The sequence below is a fragment of the Phacochoerus africanus genome, chromosome X, assembly GCF_016906955.1.
Source record: "Phacochoerus africanus isolate WHEZ1 chromosome X, ROS_Pafr_v1, whole genome shotgun sequence".
Lineage (NCBI taxonomy): Eukaryota > Metazoa > Chordata > Mammalia > Artiodactyla > Suidae > Phacochoerus > Phacochoerus africanus.
The window spans coordinates 29,352,709-29,372,970 of NC_062560.1; the positions used below are offsets into that span (position 1 = coordinate 29,352,709).

Genomic DNA, 20,262 nt, shown 5'->3' on the forward strand with positions numbered 1-20,262 from the left:
GGAAATTACATTGTTTAGTATTTGTCCCCTTTCCAGGAACAGAGCTCCTAAAACCCTTGGGATTTCTGGTGATGAGAAGCAGCAAGGTGTCTTTCATTAGGTTACCAAGGTGACTACTGGAAAGCACCTTAGGATTGTTGCCAGTGGAGCCAACCTTGTGATTAGAGGGTGGGAACTTCCATTCCTCCCTCCTCACCTCCAGGGAGGGGAGACAGGCTGGAGTTCGACTCCAGTCACCAATGGCCAGTGATTTAATCACTCATGCCTATGTAACGAAGCTTCCATAAAAATCCAAAAGGACAGGGTTTGAAGAACTGGGTTGGTGAGCACATGGAGATGTGAGGGGAGTGGTGAACCCAGAGACCTTCCCACAGACCTTGCCCTATGCACCTCTTCCATCTGGCTGTTCCTGGGTTGTATCCATTTATAATAAACTTGTGATCTAGTAAGTGAAATCTCTGAGTTCTGTGAGCCTCTCTAGCAAATTAATTGAATCCAGGGAGGGGGTTATTGAAATCTCTTGTCTGTATCCAGTGGGTCTGAGGCCCAGGTGAAAACCTGGACTTAGAACTGGCGTTCTGACATCAGGAGTGGGGTGGTCTTGTGGGACTGAGCCTTTTACCTGTGGGATGTGATGCTGTCTCTGGATAGAGCATCAGGATTGAGGTGAATTGTAGGACACCCGGCTGGTTTAAGAGAATTGTTTGACGATGGGCGAAAAAAATCCCACACATTGGAATTGGGTCCAGAATCATAAAAGGCCTATAATAAGGCATAATTTGGTAGGAAGAAGCAACAAAAGAGAAAACTGTCAAGGTCACAGCATCACAGAAAGACCAGCCAGGTTTTCTAGCACCTTATCTACTTTCTTGTTATGTGTTTTTTGTTTATTTGATTGTGTTTTCTTCAGGAAAATGAATGAATTCTCTCAGGCCATGAGGGTACTATTGAGCAAGGAGGAACTTGGTTAATGGAACTGATATCAGACAAAGCCCCCTTACCCCCTATTTGAGAACTCAGATTAGCACTCAGAGCATGACATGCTTCCATAAGCACTAATGTAGTAAACACTATCCAGGAGGCCTGAATAGAGTATCCCAGGTTTACATATATGTAAATTAACACCCTACAAGTAAATATAACACCAGAGATGTGGACTGCCAAATATCATACCAGAGGAGGTATATTTCTTTATTTCTGGCTGTGTACATGGCATGTGGAAGTTCCCAGGCCAGGACCCTGAGCTGCTGCAGTGACAGCACTGGATCCTTAACCCACTGTGCCCCGCGGGAACTCCACAAAGAGATACATTTCTGATATTTAATACTCACGTGCTGTCTAGCAAGGACTCTAAAAGGGGGATGCAGGGAGAGGATGCGAAGACCTCACCTTAAAGATAATTAGGGTGAGCCGGTACAAGAAGGCTGCTGCTAGGGAAGCAGAGCCATGAGCTGTGCTGTAGCTGTTCCTCTGGTACTCTAATTGTTCGCATATGAAAGAAATGCCCAGAACAGCTGCTGACTTCCCACAGAACAGGTAAACAAGCTTTCAGGTCAAGGGGCTGGGATGAGACCCACATCTATGTCCTTCATGGGAAAGCTTGGGGTCAGTGAGTGACATGTGTGAGATATGGGGCCCACTAGTAGCTGTGGAATTTTGAGAAAGACACTTGGTCTGCTTGAGGTTAGTCCCTTCCTATTTATCTAGAAGGGTATTTCCCAGACTCCCTCTCCATTACAGCAGAAATACTACTGTGCTGTGGAAGGAACTTCTTGAGAAGGCTGCATCCCCAACTGACCATAAGCACCTTGATGTGCAGGAACTTGCCATTTCTTCTTTGCATCCCTAACACCTCCCTTGGTACATAGTAGGTGCTAGTAAAAGCTGGCAGGATACATGTGAACAGGTTTGATTTATGTCAAGCCAGCATGCGGTCTTCTCATTATGAATTACAGCATCTCGGGACAGGAGACAACTAAGAGAGTCAGGATGGAGAAGAGGGTGGTAGGTTGGGGGATAAGGAGGTGGGTGGAAAGCATAAGATTTTTATCTGCTAAAAACACCTTAGAGGTGCTCAGCAGTGAAAAGACGGTTGGTGCAGACATTTAAAATTAGCTTCCCCTGATGGTTCCTTAGCAACGCTCTATGAGAGCATTATTGGTTTTAATGTGCGCTGCACGACGTTCACTCATACATCAAATAGCTGGGAAATGGCCATTGTTAACTGACACTGAACAAAAAGATAGGAGAAACACATGACTCAAAACACCCTCCTCATTGCCCTTATGGAGGAACAAATAGCCAGATTGTCTGCTGCCCTTCCCTCCCTGGGTGCCCATTAGGGGTGCCAATCACTAGCACAAAGCCCTGAGCTTCCCTCTATTTGCTCACAGGTGACTGTTGCCATTCTTTTTTTGTTGTTGTTGATGTGTAACTGACGTACATTATATTAGTTTCAGCTGTACAACCTACTGATTTGACACTTGTATGCACTGTGAAATGATCACCCCAATAGATCTGTTTACCATGTCACCATACAAAGTTACAATTTTTATTCTCTTGTGATGAGAATTCTTTAGGATTTTCTTTCTTAGCAACTTAGAAATTTGCAATACACTATTACTGACTCTAGTCCCCATGCTGTCTGCCATTCTTTTCATTCACTGAAGGGGGTGTGGGTCAGTGACTCTGTTTTATGTTAGGGCAATGAACCAAAAGAAATGCTGTGAAAAACTTACAACAGCAGCAAAATACCTCCTTGGATGAAGTAAGGCATCGGAAGCTCATACTGGCTGGTGGGAAAATTCGGTGGGGTAAAATGTTTTTTGGTATGAGAGGCAAAATATACAACGTCAAAGTAACGGAGAGAAATAATATGAATGTTAAATAGTAATAATATTAGGATATGTTAATATTTAAATTAAATAATATCAATGCCTTTCTTTGTGAAGATTGTGTTCTATGGAAGTGAAAAAATTCCACTAGTACATAAGGATTTAATTGTACTTACATTTAAATGACGGGGTAAGACACACGTTTTAAATATACATAAAGAGCATCAGATTGTGAGCCAGAGCCTCCAGCACTGCTATACACTACATAAACTGCTGTACATATTCTGGCCCTCACTGTATCACATAGCTGCTATATGTTCCTGGCAAAGGCACCATCAGGGCATTCATTTCCTCATCTGTAAAAGTCACTTAATAATTGCTCCTAAGTAAAAGCTTCTCATAATGAACTCTTCAGACTAATTGTGCCAAGCAAGGAACATACTTTATAAATGGATTATCCTGATTTCCAGAAACATCTGGATTACATGAGGGTTTGAATTCAAAGTACTCCAAACCAGAAATTCACATTTAAAAATAAAATCTTCTCACAAGGATCCCCAATTGGCATTCTGTCAGCATTTGTTGCGGTGAACACGGAAACTACACACATTAGCTGGGTACGGCAGTGAGAGGCCTACCTTGCGGAAGCCCAAGGGACTTCCAGGTAGTGGAGCTTACCTCTTGAGCTCGGGAAAGAGTTGTTGAGTTGCTCCATCACTTCCTCTAACCCTGTGCTTGTGTCCTGGGGAGGACTGAGAAGATCTTCCTCGCCTTAAGGAGAGCAAACACAAACAACGGCAAATTACAACTAAGGAAAAAAGAGAGAGAGACTAGAGAAAAGGTTCATGATGGCATTTAAAAACCACTATAAATTCATTTGCACTTGTTCATAAATAAACAAAAATAATACCCCTCAAGCTTAATAATTAGGGAACCATTCCTTCAAAGGAAGAAGACTTTCATGCAGGGATTTATCTAGGTCATTGTCTTTGGAAAAGAAGAATGTATATCTGCTTAGAAGTTACGATAAAATTGCCATAAGTTTCTTGTGCCCCATTAACAAACGTGAAATGTCTTTTTTTTTTTTTTGAGCTTCAGATCTTTAATTTTTAAATGTAATTTTATTGAAGTACAGTTGATTTATAGTGTTATGTTAAATTCTGCTGTACAGCACAGTGATTCAGCCATACACTGAATATCCATTCCCATATAGGTTATCACAGAATGTTGAATAGATTTCCCTGTGCAGGTCTCTGTCGACCATCCTCTCCATTATCACACACTTGCAGTGTGTCTCTTCAAAACAAAAGAAAAGAAGAATGTGACATTTTGCATGCACTTTATGAAGGTAAGAAAGGAGCAGATTCACTGAGGTATTTTTCTCACTCTTTCCTTTGACATTTAACCAAAAATACAAACAAAACCCAAGTACCTTTAAAGTCCAATGTAATACGGAGAAATGAAAGTTATATGTGACCTATATAGGTAATGAAATATTGATAGTTTAAGGACTGTAGATATGGGCTATACTGAGAAGTTATGATCCTATCTTCTTTTTTACATGGGGTTATTTCATCATAGTTGTGCTTTTGGAGGCTTACAAAGGGAAACTTTTTGAATTTTTGAGAATTTGTTTATATGAGAAGAGGAAGATGATTTAGAAGGAAAGGTCAGGGATGGATGTTCTTCTAAGGATAGGAGTTGCCTAGGAGTGTCTCTACTCTTTATTCATGTGTCAAAGAAATATACCTCAAATAGCATTTGCAGTAAATTTCCTAAGTGCAAACAAAATTATTTTGAACCTTGACGGTCCTTTGAAACTAATTTTTCATAACATTCAATCTTCTAACAGTGAAAATAACTTCTTTTCAAGCTCTGTTTGTTCAAGTACATTGTCACTTTTATTTAAAACAAGACCTTGTTTAAGCAAATCAACAATAATGGACATGCTTAAAGACAACCTCAGGTTCATATCTGACTTAGAAATGACTGGGGAGCCAGTGATTTAATGACTTAAATATGCTTGTCATTTCCTTTGGTCTCTGCCGCTTGGATTTCCTTCTATGATTATAATCCTGCATTTATTACCAACGTTTCATCCTGCTTTCTTAAAGCACAAGCTAAAAGAATCCTTGGCACTGTTCAACATTTAGACAAAATAATATCCTAGGTGGACATGAGGCTGTATACTATTATTAGAAAGGAAGGCTAAGGACCTGAGGTAGACAAAACCCCTCTGATTCTGTGAGTCTCCTGGTAATATGCCATAGGAAACTTCTTTGAAATACTAAGGACAGGAAATTAGTGCTAAAGAATTAAGGCCATAAGGTAGAAAAGAAAGTAATGCCTAGCTATCCATTCACATGCACATATATAGTACTTATATTTATGCCTTTAGAAATGAAAAAATGAAATTCAGCATCTTTACTTTCTTTTTGCCTGTGGTTTTAAACTCCTATCATCTAAAGAGGATGGCATGAATGAAACACTGCCAGGATGAAGAGGATGCTGACAGCTGCAAGGTTGATTATATCTCTTTATTCCATCACGGATGCAAAATGTTGCCGAATTGGGGAGCACGAGGCATTCTGAATGGCAGCAAGTCCATTTTAGTGATAGTATGCCTTATAAAATAAATCAGAACCAAAGAGACACTCATGAACAACGACGTTAATATTTCCGACAGTTTAATTACTTCACATCGGAGTGCTAGGAACTCAATTGTAGTGTGTTATGGTTTAGGCACAATGCAGTGAAGTGACTGGCATATCTCTCCCTGAATTACTTCAAGAATCACACAAAGTATAAACCTGATGATATCAACCAGTCATAACTATCATAAACTATCATCTTTGAGTCTCAACTGTAAGTGTCCAAGAACGAATATAAACATGGCTTCTTTGTTTTAATGGAAACTTTCATGACAGTGATGAATGTGTCCATTCAAAGAGTTTTTGAGGGCCTATTACACTCCAGGTAGAATGTAAACAGTGTAATCTTGTTTGCTTCTTTTACAAGATTTTCACAGTAAGTAAAAATCCTTTTGGGCTCAACTAATCTTTTAAGAAAAGAAATCAGACTTATCACATAAAAAGATGAGGAGAGGTGTATCGACCAATGAAAAAATGCTTAAGGGCTAATATTTTCTGTGTCAGATTATACTGGGAAAGTGAAAAAAGCTAAATGACACCTGAAATTAAAGTAACACCATTGACCTATTCAATACTGAGTCATTTTAAATGATTTTTAAAAAGCCCTAAGAATTTAAAAGCAGATTTACTTATTTATTCAAATATTTATCAAAAGCCAACTATGTGCCAGGCAATGTTCCTAGTCCTGGGATTCTAATAATAAACCAAAAAGTCCTGTCTCCATGGAACTCATCCTTATTGGAGGCACAGAGGTCTCAGGAAAGAGGATTTAGGGAGGGGCAGTGAGAAAGACTCTTCAGAAAGGGGACTCTTAGAAACCCTCATTCATTTCATTAAGGGGCAGGTGAGCAAAAATGTTAGGAACATAAGGGGGTGAGCCATGTAGATATCTGAAGGAAGAGCACATCAGACAGAGGGAATAGCAAATGCAGAGACTCTGAGAGGGAAGTGTGATCGGCTTGCTCCAAGAAGAGCATGAAGAAGTTCAGTCCATACAGAGTAAAGTGACTAAGTGTTGGGGGAATGCGCTTTCCTGGCCGAGGAATTGGGACATGGTCGTGTGACCTGCTCTGGCCAATGGAATGCTAGCAGATACATCACTAGAAGCTTGTAACGTCCTTTGGTGGTTGGGCTTGTCCTCCTGTGCTTATGTGCATTAAGAAGCACGTGGTCCAGATGGCTTGGTGACCTACAAAGGATGAGAGATATGTGGAACGGACTTGAATCCAACCCATAACCTGGAGTCAAGTCTAATTTAGCTTCAGCACAACTCCAGTTAACCAACGATGCATGAGTGAAAAATACATAATGTGGGGATTTTGTGATTATTTTGTTACATTGTAACAGCTGATTGATATACTCTGTTTTAGGGCATCCAACCAACAAGATACCAATATTTATGGGCTATCTAATCATACACTGATAGGAGCTACAAGATTACAGGCAACCTGAAAATGTTCTTGAATCTAACAGTAATACTGGTGACTACAAGCTCCCCCCGACCGCCCAAAACTGTCATTTGTTCAATAGGAAAATATTTATTGAGTCCCAGTTGTGTATACTAGGAACTTGCCTATCCCTCGTCCTTAATCATTGATTCATCACCTACTTAAAAAGCATATTGCTAATGGTTAAGGGATTTCTAACTTAGTTAATGGCAGTTCTTTAGCATTAATATTTCAATTTGATTCTACTCCAAGGTGAGTCATTCCCACAGACATGCATAACAATCCTTTTTGGATTATTAGCTATGGTTTTCATGATTTGTCTGAAGTTGGTCCAAAAAAATGACTGAAACATTTTAAAAATGAATGTTTCAAAATAAGGGAAAGACACAGTCAAAGTTAAAATAGTACTTTGATATAGCACAATATGATAGACACTGCGGAAATGAAGAAAAAAGTGAGATTGACTCAGTTTAATCTGAGATAAAAGGAATGAAATGAAATGGTTTGCTATGAGCAAGATATTCTTTAAGTCTTGTGAAATTCACCATGGTTTTAGTCTTTCTTAAAGAGATGATATCCCATCTAATTCACTTCCCTTTCCTCAATTCAAATGATAGTGGTGCTACTTTCTTTAAAAAGTGACTTTAGCCAGAATCTATGCAGCCAAAACACAAGAATCCTTCTACCTATGATTATATTTACACCCAACCAAACTATTTTCTCTTTATACAAAAGGAAGCTGTGTGTTAGATTATTTTCTCTTAAAAATGTGGATCTACTGTATGAGCACATATACCATCACTATTCTTTAGGTTACTGATCTATATCACATATTGTTTTTAACCAATTTCTAACTTGATGTGTGATTACCTTATTATGTCTTTCCTGCCTTAATCTAGTTTTTTTTTTTTCCATAAGATAAAGAAGGTACCTGACATTTATCTTCCGTAACTTTTACAGGTTATTATCTGGGGTAGACGGTTTCAGTTTTACATAAAAATGCTCTTTACTATATTAAGGATATATAATGCTGGTTATTAGCTGGTCAGTGTTGAATGGTGATGAACGATACTGAAATTAGTAGGTATTATTTTTTATTTCTTATTGAGATACAATTGACATATAACATATTAGTCTTAGGTGTATAACATAATTATTTGAAATATGTTCATACTGCAAATTGATTACCACAGTAAGTCTAGTTAACATTCATCACCAGTTAAAAGTCTTAAAAGTTCTCATCACAAGAGTAAAAGATTTCCTCTCTTTAGCAACTTTTAAAAAAACTGAAGTATACTTGATTTACAAGGTTGTGTTAGTTTCATATGTACAGCAAGTGATTTAGTTATACACACACTCTTTTTCAGATTATTTTCCATTATAGGTTATTACAAGATATTGAATATAGTTTTTACAAGACATTGAATATACTTCACTGTGCTGTAGAGTAGGTCTTTGTTGCTCGTCTACTTTACATATAGTAGTGTGTATATGTTAATCCCAAACTCCTTAATTTACACTCCCCCCTTCCCCTTTGGTAACTATAAGTTTGTTTTCTATGTCTGTGAGTCTGTTTCTCTTTTGTAAATAAGTACATTTGTATCATTATTTTAGATTTCACATATGTGATAGCATATGATCCTTTCTGACTTATTTCACTTAGTATGATAATCTCTAGGTCCATCCATTTTGCTGCACAACTTTCAAATATACAATACAGTATTGTTAACTGTAGTCTCCATGATATACATTATATCAGGATTTATCTGTTATAACTCAAAAGTTTGTACCTTTTGACTACTTTTCCCATTTTGCCCAACCCCACTCCCCTTCTTTGGCAACCACTAATCTGTTCTCTGCACCATTTCACATTTGCACCAAAACAGTGACAAGGGTTCCCTTTTTTTTCAGATTGTCACCAATACTAGTTATGTCATGTCTCTTCGATAATAGCCAATTTGTGTGTGAGTGTGTGTGTGTGTCTTTCTGCTTTTTCTAGGGCCACTCCTGTGGCATATGGAGTGTCCCGGGCTAGGGGTCTAATCAGAGCTGTAGCTGCTGGCCTACGCCAGAGCCGCAGCAACACAGGATCCAAGCCGCATCTGCGACCTACACCACAGCTCACGGCAATGCCGGATCCTTAACCCAATGAGCAAGGCCAGGGATTGAATCCAAAACATCATGGTTCCTAGTCGGATTCATTAACCACTGAGCCACAATGGGAACTCCGATAACAGCCATTTTAACATATGTGAGGTGATAGCTCACTGTGGTTTTGATTTCCATTTTCCTCGTGATTAGTGATATTCAGCACCTTTTCATGTACTTGTTGCCACTGGTATATCTTGGGTAGAATGTCTGATCTTCTCCCCATTTTTAAATAAGATTGTTTCTTCTATTGAGTTGTATGAGCTCTTTCTAAGTTTTGGGTATTATCTCCTTATAAGATACATGATTTGCAAATATTTTCTAGCATTCTGTAGGATGCCTTTTCATTTTCTTGATGGATTTATTTGCTGTTCAGAGGCTTTTTATCTGATGTAGTCAGATTACTTTTCCTTTTGTTATCAACTCAAAAATTATTGCCAAGAGTCATGTCAAGGAGCTTACCTCCACTGTTTCTTCTACTAGATTCATTCCTTCAGGTCTTAGATTCAAGCCTTTAACCCATTTTGAGTTGATCTTCATGTATAAAATAGTGGTTCACTTTTTTTTTTTTTTTTTTGCATTTTTATGTTAGGGCCGCACCCAAGGCATGTGGAAGCTCCCAGGCTAGGGGCTGAGTCGGAGCTACAGCTGCCAGCCTATACTACAGCCACAGCAACACCAGATCCTGGCCACATCTATGACCTATACCACAGCTCACAGGAATGCCGGATCCTTAACCCACTGAGTGAGGCTAGGGATCAAACCCACATCTTCACCGATGCTAGTAGGATTCATTACCACTGAGCCACGACAGGAACTCCCAGTTTCATTCTTTTGTGTGGCTGTCCAGTTTTACTAACATCAATTACTGAAGAGACTATCCCTATTGTGTGTTCTTAGCTCCTTTATTGTAAATTAATTGACCATATGTAAGGGGTTATTTATGGGCTCTCTGTTATGTTGATCTAGATGTTGGGTTTTATGCCAATGCCATACCATTTTGGCTACTATGACTTTCAAATTACAAATACAAATTACAAAATACCGTTTGAAATCAGGCATCACGAGGCCTCCAACTTTATTCTTTCTCAAGATTGCTTTGGCGATTTGGGGCCTTTTTGTGGTTCCATACAAATTTTGGGATTTTGGGGGACTATTTCTGTGAAAATGCCATTGGAATTTTGACAGGGATTTCACTGAATCTGTAGATTGATTTGGGTAGTATAGATATCTTAACAATACTAATTCTTCTAATCTATGAGCATAAAATATCCTTCCATGTGTTTGTGTCTTGTTCAGTTTCTTTTCATCGTCTTATAAAGTACAGGTCTTTTTCTACCTTAAATTTATTCGTAGGTATTCTTTTTGATGCAATTGTAAGTGGAATTATTTTCTTAATTTCTCTTTCTGATAGTTCATTGTTAGTGTGTAAAAACGCAATAGAGGAGTTCTCTTGCGGCACAGTGGGTCAAGGATCTGGCATTGTTATTGCAGTTGCTTGGTTTGCTGCTGTGGTATAGCTTCCATCCCTGGCATGGAAACGTCCACATGCCACATGTGCAGCCAATAAAATGCAGAGTTTTGAACATTGAGTTTGTATCCTGTAACTTTACTAAATTCATTGAGTTCTAACAGTCTTTTGGTAGAATCTTCTGGATTTTCTATATATATTACATCATTTGCAAATAGAGATAAATTTACTACTTTCTGATTTGGGTGCCCTTTTTTCCCCTAATTACACAGGCTAGGACTTTCAGCACTATGTTGAATAAAAGTGGCAAGAGTAGGCATCCTTCTCTTGTGTGATCTTAGCAGAAAAAAAAGCTTTCAGCTTTTTCATCATTAAGATGTTAGCTGTGGGCTTGTCATATATGGCCTTTATTGTGTAGACATACCTTCCCTGTATATGCACTTTGTTGAGAAGTTTCATCATGAATGGATGCTAAATTTTGTCAAATGCTTTTTTCTTCATCTAATGAGACGATCATGATTTTTCTTTCATTCTATTACTTTATCATATTTATTGATCTGTGTATTTTAATTCTTATAGTTTACAGTGTTGTTTTAGTTTCAAGTGTGCAGCAAAGTGAGTCATTTATGTGTGTGTGTTTTTCAGATTCTTTTCCCATAGAGGTTATTACAGAATATTGAGTACAGTTGCCTGAGCTATACAGTAGGTCATTGTTGGTTATCTGTTTTATATATAGTAGTGTGTATGTGTGATTCCCATCTTCCTTATTCCTTCCCACTCCCACTGTGATTTCCCCTATGGTAACCATCAGTTTGTTTTTGAAATCTGTGAGTCTGTTTCTGTTTTGTAAATAAGCTCATTTGTATTATTTTTTATAGATTCCACATATAAGTGATATATGCCTTTCTCTTACTAAATATTACATTGTATATATGTATCACATCTTCTTGATACAGTTCTATATTGATGGACATTTAGGTTGCTTACATGTCTTAGCTACTGTAAATAGTGCTGCCATGATCATTGGGGTGCATGCATGTTTTCAAATTATAGTTTTCTCTGGATGTGTCAGAATTGGGATTGCTGGATCATAGCAACAGTTTTTTGGGGACCCTCCAAACTGTTTTCCATAGTAGTTGTACCAATTTACATCCCTACCAAGAGTGTGAGAGGGTTCCCTTTTCTCCATACCCTTTCCAGCATTTATTGTTTGTAGACTTTTTGATGACAGCCATTCTGTCTCGTGTGAAGCAGTACCTCATTGTAGATTTGACGTGCATTTCTTTAATAATTAGTGATGTTGAGCATCTTTTCATGCATTCGTTGTTGTTGTTGCCATCTATTGGCCTTCTTTGGAGAAATGTCTATTTAGGTCTTCTGCCTATTTTTGATTGGGTTGTATGTTTTTTTATATAAAGTTGCATGAGATGTTTGTATATTTTGGAGATTAATACTTTGTCAGTTGCCTTCTTTGCAAAGATAATCTCCCATTCTATAGGTTGTCTTTCTGGCTTTTTTTTTTTTTTAATGGTTTCCTTTGCTGTGCAGAAGCTTTTAATTATGTCCCATTTCTTTTTATTTTTACTACTCTAGGAGGTGGATCCAAAAAGGTACTGCTGCCATTTATGTCAGAGTTTCTGCCTGTGTTTTACTCTAAGAGTTTTATACTATCTGACCTTAGGTTTTGGTATTTAATCCATTTTGAGTTTATTTTTGTGTATGGTGTTGGAGAATATTCTAATTCTTTTACATGTAGCTGTCCAATTTTCCTAGCACCACTTCTTGAAGAGAGTGTCTTTTCTCTAGTATATATTCCTGCCTCCTTTGTCATAGATTAATTGACCCTAAATGTATAGGATTATTTCTGGGTTTTCTATCCTCTTCCACTGATCTATATGTCTGTTTTGGCATCTGTACCATACTGTTTTGAGGACTGTAGCTTTGTAATACAGTCTGAAGCCAGGGAGCCTGATTCCTCCAGCTCTGTTTATTTTTCTCAGGATTGCTTTGGCTACTCAGGGTCTTCTGTGTTTCCATGCAAATTTAAACATTTTTTGTTCTAGTTTTGTGAAAAATGCCATTGGTAATTTCATAGGGATTACACTGAATCCACAGAGTGCCTTGGGGTAGTACAGTCATTTTGACAATGTTGATTCTTACAATTCAAAAGCATGGTATATCTTTCTATCTGTGTTGTCTTTGATTTCTTTCAACAGCCTCTTATAGTTTTCAGAATACAGGTCTTTTGCTTCTTTAGGTAGGTTTCTTTCTGGGTATTTTATTCTTTTTGATGTGATGGTAAATGGAATTGTTTGTTCTACTTCCCTCTTTTTTTTTTTTTTTTTTGGCTTTTTAGGGCCACACCCACAGCACATGGAAATTCCCAGGCTAGGTGTCGAACTGGAGCCGTAGCTGCCAGCCTACAGTGCAGCCACAGCAGGGCAGGATCTGAGCCGTGTCTGTGACCTACACCACAGCTCACAGCAACACTGGATCCTTCACCCACTGAGCAGGGCCAGGGATTGAACCTGCAACCTCATGGTTCCTAGTTGGATTCGTCAACCACTGAGCCATGATGGGAACTCCCTGTTTCTAGGAATTTATCCATTTTTTCTAGGTTATCTAATTTACTGTAATATAATTATTATCAGTAGTTCTATGTTCTTGTTTTTCTGTAGTAATAAGTTGTGATGTCTCTCTTCTTTGATTGTTCTGATTTGAATTCTTTTTTCTTGTTGAGTCTAGCTAAAGGATTGTCTATGTCATTTATCTTTTCAAAAAGAAACAGTTTCATTGATCTTTTCCATTGATTTTTTTTTCATTTCTATTTCATTTATTTCTGCTTTGACCTTTCTTTCTTTCCTTCTATTAACTTTGTAGTTTGTTCTTTTTCTAGTTCTTTGAGGTATAAGGTTGTTTGACATTTTTCTTGTTTCCTGATGAAGGCATTTATCATTATGAACTTCTGTCTCACAACTGCTTTTGCTGCATCCCATAACTTTTGTATCTTGTATTTCTATTTTCATTTGTCTCAAGGTATTTTTTGATTTCTCTTTCGATTTCTTCATCAGTCCATTTGTAGTTCAGTGACATGTTGTTACGTTCACATGTTAATTTTCTGGTTTTCTTCTTGAAATCTCTGGTTTCATAACATTGTGATCAGAAAAGATGCTCCATATGATTTCAATCTTCTTAAACTTATTACGATGTATTCTGTGGCCTAATATAATCTACCCTAGAGAATCTTCCATGTGCATTTGAGAACAGTGTACTCTGCTGCTTGTGGATGGAATGTTCTGTATATATCTATTAAGTGTATCTGATCTAATGTGTGATTCAAATCCAGTGTTTCCTTATTGATGTTCTGTCTGGATAATCTATCCATTGATGTAAGTGAGGAATTAAAGTCTCCTACTATTATTGTATTGCTATCTGTTTCTCCCTTTAGGTCTGTTAATATTTGCATTATATAAGTAGGTGCCCCTATATTGGGTACATAAATCTTTAGAAATGTTACAGCCTCTTGTCGGAATGACCTCTTTATCATTATGTAATGCCCTTCTTTGTATTTTACTGTAGTCTTTGATATAAGAACATTTTGTTGACATTTTGTTTGATGTAAGTACAGCTACTCTTTTCTTTTGGTTTTCATTTGCATGGAATATCTTTTTCCTTCCTTTCACTTTCAGTCATTTTAATTGAAGAATTTAGTCCACTTACATTTAAATTAATTTTTGATAGGTATGTACTTACTGCCTTTTTAAAAAATTATTTTCTGGCTGTTTTGTATTCCTCTGTGCCTTTCTTCTTCTCTTTCTCTATTCCTTTGTGATTTGAGATTGTAGTGTTAGGCTTAGATTTCTTTCCATCTTTTGTGTGTTTATTATAGGTTTTTGCTTTGTGGTTACCATGAGGCTTAGATAAAACATATTTATAACAATCTATTTTAAAATGATAAATAAGTTTGAACACATTCTAAAACTCTACGTTTTCCTTCTTCCCAGTATGTTTTTGATGTCACAATTTATATATTTTTATCTTGTGTTATCTATTAAGAAATTACTATAGTTATTTTTAGTATTTTTGTCTTTTAATCTTCATAGTAGATTTATAAGTGATTAGCCCATAACTATTACAACATTATTCAAAATTTATGCAATTACTTTTACTCATAAGACTTATACTTTAATGTTTTCCTGTTACTAATGAGCACCTTTTTGTTTCAAGTTAAAGAAGTCCTTTTTACATTTTTTGTAAGGTTGGTCTAGTGATGCTGTACTCCTTCAACTTTTGCTTATCTAGAACACTCTCTCTCTCTTTCAATTCTGAAGGGCCACTTTGCTGCAGAGAAAATTCTGGTTGCCAGTTTCTCTTTTTCTTTCAATACTTTGAATATATAATGAAACTCCCTTCTGGCCTGCCACATTTCTGCTGAAAAATCTCCTGATGTATTTATGGGGGTTCCCTTGTATGTAACAAGTTGTTTTTCTTTTCTTTCTCACTGTCGTAAACTTTTGACAGTTAATATGTCTTGGTGTGAGAATTCTCTGGGCTTCCTGGATATAGATGTCTGTTTCCCTCCTCAGGTTAAGGAGGTTATCTGCCCCTTTCTCTTTCTTTTCCTTCTAGGGCTCCTATAACATGGATATTTTCCTGCTTGATGATGTCTTGTAAGTTCTTAAGCAATCTTTTCTCTTCATCATCCTTTTCTCTCTTTGATCCTTTTTAATGGATGAATTCTACTACCCTGTCTTTAGTTTTGCTGATCCTTATTTCTCATTCACCTAGTTTGCTGTTGAACTCCTCTATGGTACTTACCAGTTCAGTTAGTGTAAACTTCAGCTTTGTGGTTTCTATTTGGCCTTTCTTATATTTTGTATCTCTCTGTTGAAATTCTCACTTTGTTTATGTATTATTCTCCTGACCTCAATGAGCATTTTTGACTCTCATTGTGAATTCTTTATAAGGTAAATATTTATCTCAATTTAATTAAGGTCTTCTTTGAGGTTTTATCTTGTTCTTTTGTTTGGAACATACACCTTTTCTTTTATTTGCTTTGATCCTTTGTGTAATTAGTTTCTATGAATTAGCTAAAACAGTCACCATTCCCATCTTGAGAGTGCTGTCATGTAGGAGATGAACCTTATTTTTCAATCCTGCCCTAGCTCTTGATCATCTCTCAAACTTTTGTGAGGGTCCAAGTAGGCTTTTTGTAATCAGTGGCTCTTAGTTCCTGAAGTTGTGTCCAGACCTTCAGTGTTCTAGTGGGGAGAATTTCAGTCAGCACTCGAGGTGCAAGGTGACTGCAAGACTGACCTTCAGGCAGTAGATTTACAGTATATAAATATACCTTTTTCAGGGAAAGACTGGCAGATGGCCTTTTAAAAACTGTTTTTTTTTTTCTTTGTTACCATTCCATTGAAACTGTGAATATAAATCCCAGTGGCCTCCAGAGCACCAGATGTGTACATAAGCTCCTTTATGGGAGATACCAATGACCTGGAGTGAGGCAGAATGAAGAGGGCACTGGCTGTCCTGTACAATTTCTGGAGAGTACTAAAGTCATCCCCCTGTATGTGTGTTCAATCAGAAGCTTGCCACTTCAGGCCGAAGCTTTTAAGATATAAATGGACCTCTTTTCATACAAAGACTAGGTGCCTTCCAGTCTGCTGCCTCTATGCTGCCATGGTTAGCCTTGCCAAGTCCACATGAGTCCTTTAAGGTACCGCCTCTTAGTTCACTATAGCCTGTGGCTCTCATGGCTGCAAGCCCCACTGACTTCAAAGCAAGTGTTTGGGGAGCTCAGCTCTCAAGTGGAAGTGTTCAAGAGTTAGGGTGTCAGATGTGGCATTCAAACCTTTACTCCTCAGGGAGAAGCTAGTAGTTATGAGTTCCTTCCTGGTTGTGAGTCACCACACCAGGGATGGGGTTTACACCAAGACTCTGTCTCAGACTCTCCTATCGGTTTTGACGTGGGCTTTTTTCTTTTTGTTGAATGCAGAGGAGTGACTCAATAATTCCTGAATTACCTTGAGAAGAAATTATTGCATGTGTAGTTGTGGATTCTGTGTTTCTGTGGGAGGAGGTGAGTTCGGAATCTTTCTGTGTTGTCATCGTCATCTTGATCCAGAACCTCCAGCTAAATTTCCTAAGTGTGTGGTTTTGTTTCATGTCTATGCAAGGATGCATTGTTCTTCACTTCGAAACATTTATTCGACAAGCATTTTCCTGAAAGTTTGTTGCATAAAAGGTGATCAAATGGGAACAAAAATGAATAAGACTTAGTCCTTGCCCTTAAGGAAGTTAAGTTCTAGGGAGAAAAAAGACAGTCTAATCACTAACTATAAACCAGAATAAATTACAAGATAAAATGTATGAGTGATTAAGTAGTGCATGATGAAATTCTCTCAAAAGACAAACCCAAGGAATTAAGAAAACACTGTGCACAGGGTGACCAAACAGATCAGTGAAACGGCATGTTTTGTATGGATGAGCACTGGGTCTGGAAATGGAGGCAGAGGGATCATGTTTGAAGGAAGAAGTAAAAAATGGGACTGTAGAGGAAGGTGGATTTTGAATACCCTGCTGATAAGGAATATGGACTTTAAGCTATAGGCAAATAGGAGCCATAAAAATGCTTAAGGAGGAGAATAATAGACAATTTCAATGTTAGGAGGAGAATAATAGACAATTTCAATGTTAGGAGAATAATTGGAAACATGTGGAAGATGGCTTGGACAGAGACAGAGGCCAAAGGCAGAGAAACCAATTAGGAGAGTATTCATATTGTCTGTTCAGCTAGCTGATCACATGACAGGGACTACATCTGGGTGGGAACAAGTTGAATCAAAAGGCTTTTTCTCTATTGTATGAGAAGCAAAACCAACTGACCTTGATGAGTAGATTGGTGGTAGGGCTTGGCTCAAGAAGGCAGGTAAAGGGTTGGTTTTGGAAGTGATAATATGTTTAGTACCTTGGTTGGTTATGGTGATGGTATCATGGGTTTACATGCATATGCCCAGACTTCTCACGATGTACACATTAGAAGTTCATTTTATAGTACACAAATTACACGCTAATGAAGCTAGAAAAAAGGTAGGTAAGTAAAAAGAAGAAAGAGTATGCATAGTTTAGACATTGGGAGAGATTTTCTGAAGGTTGACTCTGATTACAGATTGTATATATTTTTTTATTTGGTTTTATCCAGAAGACACTCAGGAGAGAGGCCTGGGCTGGCAAGCCTGAGAAAAGCCTAGAAGTGATGTGCTAAGGACAGAATATCACTTACAGGGTAATTTGGCATGAAATAGCCTGAATCCAAGCATGAGTCAAAAGCAGGCAAATCCAAAGTAAGAACATGCTACACAACAACTGGCCTGACCTATTCTAAAATGTCAGTGTCATGAAAATCTTCAGAGGCCAGGAAAGTGTTCTAGATTAAGGGAGACTAATGAGACAGGACAACCAGATGAAAAGTATGACCTTCTTTAGGAAAAAAAATTAAACACCTAGAAAGAATATTATTGGCAAAACGGGTTGTATTTGAATCTAAATTATGTATTATATAGTAGTATATCAGTTAATTTTCTGTGTGGTAATCCTATTGTGATTATATAAGAGAATCTCTCTCACCACAGAAGATAAATGTTGAAGCATTTAGAGGTGAAAAGTCATTAAGTAGGAAGCATAATCATTAAATGAGAAACTATACACACAAATATGCACATAAAACATGAATATATAAGGTATATGTAAAGATGTTAACATATAAATGGATGTTACTGTAAATAAATAGCAAATGTGGCATTAACTGCAATTCTGCCCTAAGTCTGAAATTGTTCTAAATAAGAAGCTAAGAGACCTTTTAACATTGTTTAAGTAAACAAACAAGTGAAATATAAAATGTTCTTAACGAGTGATCAGGTAAAAAAAGTTAAGGAGTCAGAGATAGGTTGTTAGGAAGTCAGACTCCTTCTATGTGGCTCATCAAGGCAGAAAGAAAACAGACACTTTGTTCATTTCTTTGTCTTTTTAAATAGAATGTAAGCGTCAACAGGATGCTGTCCCGTTGGAAAATGTATAGAACACACATACGGTACACTGAGACTTACCAGTGGTAAGTATTTCATGATTTGAGGAGATACTCGAAGTCATTAGATCACCTGGTATGACTTCACCCATACTTCTCTTTAAAAAGTCTTGGAGTTAATATAGTAAAGCACCTCTCTCCCAGGATATGGTTCAGCCACTCCCAGCCTTCTCGCATCTCAGAGCTTCAAAGCATGTGATACACACTGCATTTATTTCAACACCTGTGTGCATCCTTCAAGAACATGGTCATTTTTTCCCTTAACTGAAGTTGGCTTATACAGTTGAAGAAAAAAATCACCTTTGAATTCAGTCTCTTCATTCAGAGAACAAACTTATTAACAACCGAGCCTAACCATTTTACATTGGCAAGTTATCTCTTAGCCTAACCCAGCCCCTGGAAAAAAAGCACTTCCGTGCTTATATTCAGTTCTGCCACAATCCTCTCAGCTCCACAAATCATCTTGGCCCACAGCCTGATGTGTACTTTAATTGGGGGCTTTCACAGGCAGGCTGCCTCTCTGCCAGTTTTGACAGGCCTGAATAATTAATGCTTCCGTGCACCCAGGGTTCTGAATCTCACCGCTGAAATAGGCGACTTGGCTTCCCATGCTTTTGCTTACTTCACAAAAGGTAAAATCTTGAAGTAGGAAAGAACAACAGAGGTACTAAAACTCAGTTGTTAGGGGAATTTATAGACTTTCCTGGGGCACAGAGTATTTCTTCAGATGCTGCGTGATCAAATTTCCAGTCCCAACAGCCCATTAGCCATATTCAGATCTCATGTGGAGAAAGAGAATCAGATGCGGAGACTGCCCTCACTCACAGAGGTGCAGGAAAGCTGGGAGAAACAACTTCAAACATTTCCTCTTCCTTCAACAGAGAACTGAAACCTGGCTTTTCTACCAGCGGTGATTTCTTTCATCTCAGTGCCCTCACCACCTTCCTCAATATCTCGAGGAAACTTTCTTCATTCCCCAGGACCCGCAGCCCTCGCCCAGCAGTGATCTTCACGTAAAGTCAGCAGCTCACTGGGAGGGCTACCTTTTAAATGGACAAATTGCTTCAAGGTGTTTTACTTCCATGATGTCCAACTCGTGAATTTCCTGACCCTTTTCCCCTAATCTGCCATCATAAAATTCACTCACACCTCTGACCTTTCCTTTTTGTTCCATCACTTTTGATTAGGCACTTCACCTGTCTATACTCTACTCTCCTGGAAAAATGAACTCTTCTTCAACACGCCATGATACCAGGTAACCAGAGCTTTAAATGTGAATCAAGGAGTCACTGGTCTTTTTCTTTTCCTTCCTGTAGGGTAAGGTCAAGAGGGTCAAGTATACCCAGTTTAAGACCCAGGAAAAAGAAGGCATACATCATGGGGTTGGCTCATGCTGGGTTTTAGGATAAATGAGGGAGGAGGGGACCAAGTATTTTGTGACCTTCATAAAACCTCCTATTGTCTAGCTTAGCACAGCGAGAAAAACCAAGAAGCAGATGACTGGCAAGCCCTATCATGGTCATTTTAGCAATGGAGTCATTAACACTGCCAAATGCTTTACTCTGACTTTCTTTTCTTTGCCTTATGAACTCCAGGTTGCTTGGAGCCCCAGGCCTAGGCA

At 38.0% G+C, this 20,262-nt stretch overlaps 1 protein-coding gene across 10 annotated transcripts in view; it reads right to left on the bottom strand.

The window, feature by feature from the left end:
• The window catches only part of DMD (dystrophin), a 2,144,556-nt gene that overhangs the window by 11,164 nt on the left and 2,113,130 nt on the right, over positions 1–20,262 (bottom strand). For all 10 annotated transcript variants that reach the window (XM_047764837.1, XM_047764839.1, XM_047764840.1 and 7 more), the window contains one exon: positions 3,513–3,605. In XM_047764837.1, the coding sequence (XP_047620793.1) occupies positions 3,513–3,605 (93 nt within the window). The remainder of the gene's footprint in view (positions 1–3,512; positions 3,606–20,262) is intronic.